This window comes from Fundulus heteroclitus, unplaced genomic scaffold (genome assembly GCF_011125445.2).
Source record: "Fundulus heteroclitus isolate FHET01 unplaced genomic scaffold, MU-UCD_Fhet_4.1 scaffold_136, whole genome shotgun sequence".
Taxonomy (NCBI): Eukaryota; Metazoa; Chordata; class Actinopteri; order Cyprinodontiformes; family Fundulidae; genus Fundulus; species Fundulus heteroclitus.
Window position 1 is genome coordinate 61,528 of NW_023396548.1, and position 12,705 is coordinate 74,232.

Genomic DNA, 12,705 nt, shown 5'->3' on the forward strand with positions numbered 1-12,705 from the left:
TTAATTTTGCTTGGCTGAAAAAACCTGCCAACTTGTTTTATGTCATTGAAAAAAAAAAAAGAATATTTATTGAATTCAAAGCGGAAACTTTGTGATTACCACCAGCAAATAAAATGAACAGAGCAACCCATAATTTCCTTAAACATAGATTTTTAGAAATATTGGTTCCTTATCCCTAAAGTTTACAAGCTTTTTACCCAGAAGCTCTCCAGAAAATCTAGTTTCCCTAACTCCTGCACCACTGTCGCGGTTCGTCCTGCAGGTTGTCGGTTTAAACCCCTGCGCCAACCGTCTCAGTGGTTGTGTCCTTGGGCAAGACACTTCACCCGCATTGACTGCTGCACTGCAAAAACTGAACTAAGCACAATTTTCTTAAAATGAGTGTATCTGTCCTTGATTTGAGCAGGTAAATAAGATGATCTACCAACGGAATAAGATTTTTGCACTTAAAATAGGAACAACTCATCTCCATCGTCTTATTTCAAGTGCAGGACGTCTAATTATCTTATTTTAGGGTTCAAAATACTCAATCCATTGGCAGATAATATCATTTACCTGCTCAATTCAAGGACAAAAACTCAAATTTTAAGAACATTTTACTTATTTTAAGGTCTGTTTTTTTAGTGTGGAGGTGGTCAGAGGGCACGGTGGCGCCGATGTATGGCAGCCTCGCCTCTGTCAGTCTGCTCCAGAGCAGCTGTGGCTTCCAACATAGCTCACCACCATCAGGGTGTGAATGACTGATTGTAGTGTAAAGAACTTTGGGGTCGTCGGACTAGTTAAAGCGCTGTACAAGTACAAGCGGTTTACCAAACTTGAAACTTTTTAACCAGTGTTCCACGGTAATAAGGGCTGTCAGGTCTCTGTACGACCGGTGTCAGAGTCTGGTCCGCATTGCCGGCAGTAAGTCGGACTCGTTTCCGGTGAGAGTTGGACTCCGCCAAGGCTGCCCTTTGTCACCGATTCTGTTCATAACTTTTATGGACAGAATTTCTAGGCGCAGCCAAGGTGTTGAGGGGATCCGCTTTGGTGACCTAAGGATTGCGTCTCTGCTATTCGCGGATGACGTGGTCCTATTGGCTTCATCAGGGCGTGATCTACAGCTCTCACTGGAGCGGTTCGCAGCCGAGTGCGAAGCGGCCAGGATGAAAATCAGTGCCTCCAAATCCGAGACCATGGTCTTGAACCGGAAAAGGGTAGAGTGCCTTCTCCGGGTTGGGGAGGATGTCCTGCCCCTAGTGGAGGAGTTCAAGTATCTTGGGGTCTTGTTCACGAATGAGGGGAAGATGGAGCGGGAGATCGACAGGCGGATTGGTGCAGCGTCTGCTGTGAAGCGGGCGCTGTACCGATCCGTTGTGGTGAAGAGAGAGCTGAGCCAAAAGGCGAAGCTCTCGATTTACCGGTCGATCTACGTTCCTACCCTCATCTATGGTCACGAGCTTTGGGTCGTGACCGAAAGAACGAGATCCCGGATACAAGCAGCTGAAATGAGTTTTCTCCGTAGTGTGTCTGGGCTCTCCCTTAGAGATAGGGTGAGGAGCTCAGTCATCCGGGGAGGACTCAGAGTAGAGCCGCTGCTCCTCCACGTCGAGAGGAGCCAGTTGAGGTGGCTCGGGCATCTGGTCAGGATGCCTCCTGGACGCCTCCCTGGAGAGGTGTTCCAGGCACGTCCCACCGGGAGGAGGCCCAGGGGAAGACCCAGGACACGCTGGAGGGACTATGTCTCCCGGCTGGCCTGGGAACGCCTTGGGGTTCCTCCTGAGGAGCTGGCCCAAGTGGCTGGGGAGAGGGACGTCTGGGCCTCCCTACTGAAGCTGCTACCCCCGCGACCCGACCCCGGATAAGCGGAAGACAACGGACGGACGGACGGACGGAAACTTTTTAACTTAAATTTCCTGACTAATTTTGCCTGAACTTTATAAGACAGTTTAGGTTTCTCTCTGCGAATCATACAGGTTCCGTCTTTACATTTACGGCAGGAGTGCCCCAGTCTTGTCTTTGAGAGCTATTATCTTGCAACTTTTAGATCCATAACTGCTCCAACACTCGTCAGATGTAATGATTACTGCTGGTGAACCCGATATCCAGCCCGACACAGTTACGTTTAAAATGTTTATTGTGAAGATGAGCAATGGCAGGTGAGGCAGGCAAACAGAACCAGACTAGGCAGATTGATCTTGGCAGAAGAAGGCAGGCAGGGATGAGCAGGAGACCAGAGGATGCAGGTAGATAATGACCAGAACAGGCAGAGCGAGCAGCTGGGACTCACAGAGAAAACAGGCAAAACTGCAGCATGCAGACACAGGCGACTTAAACAGAAGAGTCCAGCTGGCTGAGCACACAGGATCCAGAAGAGACAGGGTACATCACACTGGCTGAGGCGAGAAGAGAAGAGAAGAGAAGAGAAGTGACGTTCTGGCAGGGATGAGTTGGCTGAGGCAGGCATATGTAAGCAGGTGAACAGGTGACCAGAGTTGAATGTAATTACTGGCAGCAGGCGGATCTGATTAACAGCAAGGCATTGGCAGGAAGGAGACTGAGCTGATTGGATAGTGGCTGAGAGATGAAGGCTGATCAGAGAAGTCCAGAAAAGTACAACGGTTTAATAAACAAAAACCCAAATCATGACATCAGAGGCTGTCATTCTCCAGCACACCTGAATTAAATGGCTGAATTCCCTCATCAGCTGTCATTTATCTCTGCAGAGGCTCGGTAACGAGCCGCTCATTTGCTTTACCTGTGTTGGAGCAGGGATCCGTGTAAAAGTTGCAGGATAGTAGCTCTATAGGGCTGGATTTGGCCACCCCTGATTTACAGGACTTTCCCCCCAAGCCCAGGTTATTTTTTCCCCAAAACCTACATGTTCCTTCTGGCTTCCTTCCCTGACTGAACCTTCTGGGAATTAACTGGCTTCTGTCCTTGCAACTTACGGGCTTCTTTCTTTAAACCCACAGGTTACTTTTTCTGAAACTCTTCATAAATTTAAAGTAAACCTTCTAGTAACTGTCCAAGAAATGGCAGGTTACTTTCCTGAACATATAAGTTACCACTCTCCCTATAATGCAACTTTATGTCAGAAAGAGACCAATATTTTCTGGGAAACACAACCTGTAAGATCAGAAAAAGTTACCAGTAAGGTTACAGAATGTTATCTACAAATGTGGGATGTCTTATGAATGGCTAACAGCCCCATATTTTAGGTTGAAAATTACATTTTCATTTTTCTGCAGCTTCCGGGTTACTTTCAGGGAATCTTTAAAATCAAAACTTACAATATTACTCTAGTTCAGAGTAGGCTTTTAAAAACAAAATTTAAGAGGTTTATATTAAAGCATATTTTTAAATAAAAGAAAAATTCCATTTCATTGAAAAACTGGTTTCAGCTCTAGGACATCTAGAATTAATCAAACATAACTTTACACAAAATAAAAATCACATTAAAGAACAGAAATGAAAAACACAAGTAATTTCTGTAAAAAACACACACACACACACACACATATATATATATATATATATATATATATATATATATATATATATATATATATATATATATAAATATATATATATATATATATATATATATATATATTTATATATATCGATTGTAAAAAAATATAACCAAGGTAAAGAAGAATCTTATTGGTCAGAGAAATCTTTCTTTTAATCAGGTGTTGTTCAGGAGAATTTCAAACACTCTTGTAAACTTTATTTTAATCACACATTAAAACTTAGTCACAGCCAGCTGCAAGGCCTCTGTCTCTAGGTACATTGCATTTCTTGCGTCCTTCCTCACTCGGCTCTGCCAGACGGAAGCCACTGAGTGGTGGGCCTTGAATCCCTCCTCTGCATCAAGTTGCCAACCGTCCTTCATACACCTTACTCGCCCTGCAGACTGACCCCAACTAGTACAGACTGATGTAGACCTTGCCCCCTAAAAGGGAATCAGCGGTAGTGTGGCCCCAGCCTAAAGTACATGTTTTCCCTGTTCAGATGTTCTTCTGTTGCTGGGGAGTATCTCAAATCTACCTGACAGCCTGTTGGTCTGTTTGGGCTCCGAGTTCAGCATCTATTGCTCTCAGATCAGACGCAGCAGAAAAGCTAAATCTTCAGAAGAAAAATTCAGCTGCACATTAAGAGTTCCTCGCTGACTCGCTAGTGCGACAGCAGAAACACGCTGGTGTTGTGCAGGATAAAAGCCACAGAGACAGACCAAGAAACAGCCTCAGTGTGACTTATTATGTGAGCCCATCCCTGTGTGAGCTCACACGGCATGTTCTTGGACCTCCTCTGACCTGTTGGCTGCAGGGCTTGGCGCCTCTCTAAGCAGAAGGAGGTGACTGTGAACTCTGACCCCCTCTAACACCTCCACCTACTCACACACACACACACTTACACATACATTAGCACACACTTCCACTGGCAGAAGGTTGCGTCTCTGTTCTCCACATGCCCGCCTCTCACCCATCCAGCCTTCCCCTTCTTCCACATCCTCCACCTACCCTCTGTGTTGGCAGAGCCTTGTGTGTGTGTGTGTGTGTGTGTGTGTGTGTGTGTGTGTGTATGTCAGGTTGGCTGCTGTGTGGTGAGCGTGCCCTCTGTCATTCACGCAGAGCCGCCCTGTCCAACTGTCACTTCCTGACAGGCTGATAATCAATCTCTTTATTAACTGCTCTGCTGCAGACCGCCGCCACGGTAGAGAGGAAGAAGGGTGGGGGGGTGTTGAGGAGGGGGTGGGGTGGGGGGTGGTAGGGAGGGGAGGGGTTTGGGGACGGGTGCAGGAGTCAAACCACTACTTTGCTCCAGGATGCTGAGTTCTGTAAAAAAAATAGTTCAAGCTCTTATTTTGAAATGCTGAATTGAGATTTGTGATCATTTCAGCTAACAAAACACACTAGTGTTTACAATTCCTGATTTGGTCCTCGTCTCTCGCTGTTTCTTTTAGTAATCTGTTAACATGGTCTTGATCATTGTGTCACAATTGGTGACACTGGAGATCCCATGGCACGATCCCATGGCACAACCAAAAAAATGATCACTGAACTTGAAATAGGTTGTGGAAAGACAAAGGTCCAGTAGGGTACAGATCTGGTGCGGAGGGAAAAGGACCCTCTTTTGAGACAAAGAAGACAGATGGTTTGAAAGGGGCGTGAAGGAAGCCATCTATGTTAAGAGTGAAAAAACAACCTTAAACAGAGGAGGAAGCCTTAGGTTCCAACTCTCAAAGACTTACAACACAGCTATAGGGTTGATTCCTTCCAATTATCGCCACAACTCACTGGAGTTTGAGTTTTCGTCACGTGTGTAGCTTTTCTTTGTTCTCCAACTAAGGAACATTCTGCTGACGACCAGAGAGTGAGGCTGCAGGTCCGGATGGCTTCAGCTCCAGGCTTCTGAAATACAGCGTGTATGAGCTGTGTGGGAAAAATGGACAAAAAGGACACATTTTTAACACTAGCCTGAAGGTGTGGAAAACCTCCTGTGTTGTACCAATATCTAAGACTGCACACCCCAAAGATCTAAGCAGCTACAGGCCAGTAGCACTAATGTCACACCTGATGAAGACCCTCGAGAGGTTGATCCTCAACCTTCTTCTCTGGTGAGGTTTTCATTGGGTCCCATGCAGTTTTCCTGGCATCGGGGAGGATGATGCCATTATCTACCTGCTGCACCAAGTTCTGGCCCATATGGAGAATCCTGGAAGCACTGTGAAGATGGTGTTCTTTGATTTTACCAGTGCGTTTAACACAATCCAACCAGGACTCCTGAAGGACAAGCGGGAGCGGTCAGGAATGGACCCCCAACTGTCCCAGTGGATACTGGATTACCTCACTGACAGGCTGACCAGAACTCACCCTCAACACTGCAGACTTCACCAGGTTGCCACATACAAATGTTTTCTGATTACTCTGCAACAGTTGGTCTTGTCACAGATGGGGACGAGTCAGAGTATAGGCAGTGGATCCAGAGCTTTGTAGGCTGGTGCCAGCAGAACCATCCATCCATTTTCTTACATGCTTATCCCTCATTGGGCCAGGAGGGGTGCTGGTGCCTCTCTCCAGGTGTCAATGGTACCCGAGAGGTGGGGTACACCCATGACAGGTCATCAGTTTATCGCAGGGTAACACAGAGACAGACAGGACAAACCATTCACGCACACACTTACACCTATGGAGAATTTAGAGAGGCCAATTAACCTAGTCAGGTTTTTGGACAGTGGGAGGAAGCCGGAATACCCAGAGAGAACCCACGCATGCACAGGGAGAACATGCAAACTCCAGGGTCGGACTCGGGCCCAGTACCTTCTTCCTGCAAGGCAACAGTGCTACCCACTGCATCACTGTGCAGCCCCCAGCAGGACCACCTCATGTTATATCAGTCAAAATGCATCCAGCTATTGGTTTCAGCTGATAAAATCACCCAAACATGGTCTAGCTGCTCACCTGACAAAAACAATAATAAAATAAATTAACATCTCCTACTAGAATTAAATGAATGCTAGTAAACAGGGTAAAACTGGTAAGAACCAGCTGAAGTTCAGATCAGATAGTTTTCTTTAGACCCTTATCTTCAATATGGATTAAATAATATAAAAGGGTCTAATAAAATCTGGGGGGAAAACTGACATTTTACTGCGAATCTCACAGTACTTTAGAAGAAAAGGAAACCTCTTCTATAAATATCTAACTATTTGCTCCTAGTGTTCAGCTCAGTGTAATTGCCCCCATTTAAACCAGTAATGACTATTATGTTTTTTTGTTTAAACACCAGGATGAGTTTCTGATAGAGACTCACGAGAGGCTTCAGGCAGAGATCACCCAGCGCTGCAAGTCCAACGCCAGCCGTCTCCAAAGAGAACCTTCTGAGAGCTGAACAGGAGTGATGGTCTCATCAGAAATGACAAGTCAGGAGATTTTCCTCCAATATAAAATGTGACTCAAGCACATATGTGAATAATAACTCAGCTGAAAATAATGATAACCATAAAATTTTTGATCTGGATAATAAAGATGGAGCAGAGCTCCCTTATGAAACGTCGGCCTCCTTGCTGATCTCATTCTAATGTTACCACCGAGGCATTCAACACAATCCTCCCTTCTGCTTACAAATTCCTGTTTTATGTTATCCTCCCCTCATGCTCACAGTGAAGCATTCTGGTTCAGAAAAATTTACCCAGAAATAAGGTCAATTGAGTCAAACCGTGGCACTCCTAAAGGTCGGCATGAAAGGTCCGATGCTGCTTCCACAGAGTTCGGTCTTAAAAGTAAAAATCGGTGCTCAGTGGGAAGTGCAACCTATTCCTCAGACAGGTCACGTCGGCCTTTACTGAAAGGTAGTGGATGGTAACTGTGAGCTATAATCCAGCTGCTGTTTATGGGCTTCAAAACAAAGACAAGTGACTTTAGACCAAACAGTTGTGCAAAAGCTCAAAGACTTGTTGAAACCATTGAGCTATTTTTCCTCATGGTGATTCCACAAATTAAAGTGAAGCTACAAAAAAAAATTGTGATTTGTAATAGGATATGGAGGTACGGGAATCGTTACAAACTGGCCACATGGGTGCCAAAGTTTAAACGAAAAACTAAGAAAATGAAAAGTAAAATCCATCAGTCAGATGCATTTTCCATCGCTTTCTGCATGTCCAGTTGATGGGAAGCAGGCGACCCCTAGTGTTGTGGAGTGTTAGCGCTGTAAGAAAATATATTTGTTCACCACAGCTGGCTATGAAGACTGGAGTTGGTCCCTTACACGAAGGTTTACTACTGGGGATAAATTAAAGTTGATTTACAGTGCTTGTAATTAATCTGAAATGCTTGATCTTGTTTGGTCTTCAAGTAAAGTTTTCCTAGACTGAAGAGAGATGAAATACAGACTGAGATTTACAAAACCTTTCTCTTATTTGTAAAAACTAAATTGTACTTTTTTGTTTTCTTGTGAACAGAACTGTCTTTGCTTGAAGATGTAAAGATGAAACTATATAGAGACTGACAAAAGTGGACTGAACTATTTTACTCAAATTAAAGATTGTCTTAGAATAATTCAGATTTATTAAACCTCTACTACAATTTTCAGTTGTTGTTGTTTTATTTTTTGAAAACTACGTTAAAATTCTGTTATTCCGCTCATCCTTGGAAATATCCAGTATAAAAACTGCAGAAGATGTGGTGTGAACTAACAAGAACTGGGAAAAGGGTCCTCTAATTTGAAATTATCTAAGCTCACAAGTCAATGGCAGGCCCTCCATGGGTAAAACAAGCATCACAAAATCACCAGGTGAAAGCAGCAGTATCGGTTGTAATCAGTGGTGGGCACAACTAACTAAAAACTTAGTTTCGCAAGCTCATATTCTGCTCAAAATGTTTTATCTTCACAGCTGTTAAACCAAAGATAAATAAGGAAACTTGAAGAAGGTAACTCTAGCCGCTAACTGGTTACAAATGGTAGTCACTCCAGTGTTGCCAGTTATTCCAGGAGAAACTAGCAACCAGCTCTATTACCTCTACCTTGTAAACAGTATAAATTAATAAGCCTAAAGTCGCTCATAATAAGTAGACCTGGCAACACTGCTGGAAGCCCAGAACACAGTGCTGAGCGTCTCTGGAGGTTGCTTTCCCCCTCTATCATCATTTTTTAACAAATGTGAAAAAAAAATCATGTAGATATAACATAAGTGGCATCAGTAATATGTTTATGTGCATTATTTCGGACTAGAAAAGCATAAATAAAGATTGGCTACATCATTGCTCCGTAGAAGAAACATGTTCCTATTTTACACATGCTGGTTAAATGTCCCTCAAGGAATGCCGTAGGCAGTCTTTTGTATAGAAGTGTTGGAAAAAAGTCCCGCTGAATTATGCCGCGATCCAGAAGCCCAGCGTCTAGTCCAGTCTCCTTCCACCTCATGCTGTGTTGGTGTCAAACCGAGAAAGCTTGGTTACAATACTAACTGAAGGGATTAGAGTCACACAGCGGCTAAATGCAGATACCAGCGTCTCTGTTTTTGAGCAATGGCAGCGAAGAAAGGTAAGATGAAAACAGCACCGCTTTTTGCAATGTTTTTTCATTGTGGAGCTGTGACTCTTTCTGCTGTAGAGAAGTGTGTGGATATGAATTTAGAGCCTGGAAGTGACATAAATGACGGGTTAATATCTCGTTGAGAAAGTTTTCGTACTTACAGTTATTGAAACCCAATAAAATGGATGATATCCAGTCCGCAAACAATTTATAAACTTAGCTTTGATGATACTGCAACGAACAAAAAGTTAGCTCCGCAATTATCTATTTGCGTATTATTGCCACTATGCAAACCACTGGTTGTAATATACTGTAGCATTGCTGGCACTGTCCCCCACTTCACTCCTGCTGACCAACTCTGTCACTGTCTTCCTTGATAATATATAGAATAAATGTTAACTTTTTTCAGAAAGCATGGAGATTCACCAGGTGAAGATATATCCTTACTCATAACAGCTCATAGAATTGCACTTAGGCTGTCCACACATATGTTTTTAGTGTTTGAAAACATGATGTTATGTTTTTAGATGTTATGTTTCACTGCGTTCAGAGCAGCACAGAGGAACAATGAAGGAACGATGAAGACGATCTATGAACTTCACACACCTAAACATGAGTATATCCTCACCATCTCTCCCACTGCACTGCCCTCCCACACCAGAGTGAGAGGTGTCTGTGTTGAATCTTCATCCGTGGCGTCCTCCCAATATCCCTCTCCTCTTGCCAGTCTGACCCCAGAGCTGGTTGCTCAGTCCAAACCCAAGCCCTCCTTGAAGCCTGCGGGACCTGAAACAGATCCAGCCTGATCCTGGGAGCATATCAGCATCCATGACAAGACTCCTCCATCATCATATAGCAAGGAATGAAGACTCCCACAAAAAGAGTTTGTGATCAAACAAGATATTAGGAGTCTCTGCTTTGTTCTGAGTGTGTAAACGCTGCAGCGTTATGTTAATGTAAGATGAAAGTTTGACATCAAATAAATTCATAAAACAGTAAGTAAAAGGTAACTTTTCACAAGAGGTTAATCCTCCCCCTAAACATAAGTGATTATATTCCATTCCTAAATGTTGCTCCTCCAACTTTGTTTTCCTATATTTACTAAGACAACATGCTCAGAGGGAAAACCAACTGTTTTTTTTTTGTTTTTTTTTTAAAAAGAGCTCCTGCAGAAAGCTGTTTCTTCAAAACTCTATCAGAGCCATATTAAATATGGCTTATAGGGTGCTCAAGCTACAAAAGGGAGAATCAATGAAGTCTTACAGACATTTTCTGGAAGGAGATATTTCAACGGTTTGCTTCATCTTTTTTTTTTTTTTATTCTTTTTACATAACTTGTGTGGCTTAGGAAAAAGAACAATCTGTAATTTTGGAAAACACATACCGACTTCAACTGAACCTGAGACACAGAGAAGCAGTTCTGTTTGTTGAAGCAGCTGCTCTGCATGCTTATAAAGAGGCTCGGGTGCATTGTGTAAATCAGAGGGGAACATAATCTGGCAAGCGGTTTAAGCATATACTTCAAATCACTGATGAGCCTCTTTTTCCTCTAGCAGTTCAAGGCTACAAGAGAAATAATTTGCTTCTGGTTAAATAGCAAGGCTAAAATTGTAAAGTAATAGACCTACACATATATGAGCAGGAAGGCTCAACATGTTCAATTTTTGACAAAAAGGAGGAATTGTGTTGTCACGAGTTAACTGGAAGGGCTAAAAAAGCATTAACTAATCCACATAAACTGTAACATAAAGGTTAAAAAACTCAAAATGCTCCAACGAGACAATTATAACTCTAGTTAACTAGTGGGAATAAAATGGTTCTCTAGTAAGGGCGAATGTGTTAATTAGTTAAATTCAACATGTTTTCTCCTAGCAAGTTAACTTGCTAGGGGATGTCAGTTTATTAACGTGTTTGTCAAGTTGTACTAGTAGGGCCAAAAGTGGTGATACAGAAGTAGTGAGACAAAAGATGTCCCTAGTTGACTAGTTAAAGCTATTTTACCATCCTAGTTAGCTAGAGAAATAATAAATAATCTAGTGTGACCAAGTCATCTACTGGTTTGGGCCTGTTATTCAGTGTGTTTAAATACCTTGCCAGTGCCATGAGTGCTGGACTTAATCTGACAAGTTGGACTTCTGCTCTAACTAGGAAGTCTCTCTAGTAGGAGTGCTGGTATAATTTGTACACCAAGATGTTAAAGTGGTGCAGCTGAAAGTACAACCACCCTGAACTAGCGGTGAACACTACTAGTTTACTTTCGATCAGGATCACTGAATAAATACACAATGGCTTGCCATATATTTAAGGATAAATCCACTAGCAGCCAGTTTGTCCAGTGGCATCTTAAGCATGCAGACTGTGCAACGGCAACATGATAAACATGAAGACGTTGCTTACAGCTAAATGTTTTTGTATGACACAGACTGTGACTCAGATGTGATCCCAGCAGGCAGGAAGAGGAGGGGAAATTTTTCAGACGGTCGGAGCAGAGATCGCTCATCACCATCTGACATTCTGCTTCAACAATCAGGCAGGACAGTCATGTAGCTTACTAATGAACACTGTTTGAGCGAAACATCCCCTCGATACACCATCCGTCCATCACACACACAGAAACGGGAGCTTCCTGCTTTTCCTGGGCTGCTCGAGGTGTTTCCAGCTCTTTGATGAGTTTCTGGCTGCAACGCTCAGCCTCCCTGCTGAATGTGTGGCTGCTTCTCCTCCTTACTCCTCCTCTTTGTCTTTCCCCCTTGTCAACACAATCCCTCCATCCATCCGTCCTGAGGCAGGGGCTCGGCAGGGGCCAATCCGCCCCCCAAACCTCCTCTGGGTGCTCACACACTTGTCTTTGGGCAACAGTGAAGACCTTTGATTTATTACATCCGTTCTCCAAACTCACAGCTTGGCTCTGTGTTCTCAGCGGGTTCAAAACTTTACTGTCACATGAAGGGACAAACTAAACACCAGAAACCAAAAAGTTATTCTAAACTCAAAGGAAGGTGACCGTGCTGTGATATTCTTAAGCGAATAGTCACCAATAGGTTGTTTCTATTCAGTGTTATAGATTAAAGGATTGGTTGGATGTTCCACCTGTTCACTAATTTGCTTTACTGACGTTTCCCACACAGAAAAATCTGGCTGACACATTTAGATGTTATTAGTAGGAGGAGTCACTGCCAGTGGCTGATATCAGAAGGTATTTACCAGCAAATCATTGTTAAACAGAATATCAAACAGCTGAAGTCATACAATTGAAAGAAGGAGCAGTAACAAAGGATGAGTCGGATGAGAAGGGAAAAAGAGATGAGGGTTTAAATGATGGATAGAGAAATAAAGGTGAGTTTTTTTGTTTTGTTTTTTAGTGTCCTGTCTGGCAGTGTGGGCTTAAGAATTGCTGTCTTAATGCCAAGAGAGCCCAACAAATTTTAGTTTCACAAGTGGAACATTACTGTTTCATCATAGTGCTCTGCTTGATTTATATATGCATAAAGCTTTATTAGATTTTATTCTGGTACTATTTTACATTCAATAGACACAAAAACGGGAAGGTAGAAGAGAAAAAACAGAAGAGAAAAAGATGAGAAAAATTGCTAAAAGGGAGAAAAGGTGACGAAAATTGAGGAGAGGAAAAGAAGAGAACAAGGTAACATCGTTGGAGTCTGCTTCTACACCTGCAAAGAAATATTT

At 43.0% G+C, this 12,705-nt stretch overlaps 1 protein-coding gene across 1 annotated transcript in view; it reads left to right on the forward strand.

Moving 5' to 3' along the window:
* si:dkey-288a3.2 (protein phosphatase 1 regulatory subunit 37) overlaps positions 1-8,069 on the forward strand; it is a 66,775-nt gene extending 58,706 nt beyond the window's left edge. The window contains exon 11 of the mRNA XM_021310170.2: positions 6,775-8,069. Within this exon, the coding sequence (XP_021165845.2) occupies positions 6,775-6,876 (102 nt within the window). The 3' untranslated portion in view covers positions 6,877-8,069. The remainder of the gene's footprint in view (positions 1-6,774) is intronic.
* The last annotated feature ends 4,636 nt before the right edge of the window (positions 8,070-12,705 follow it).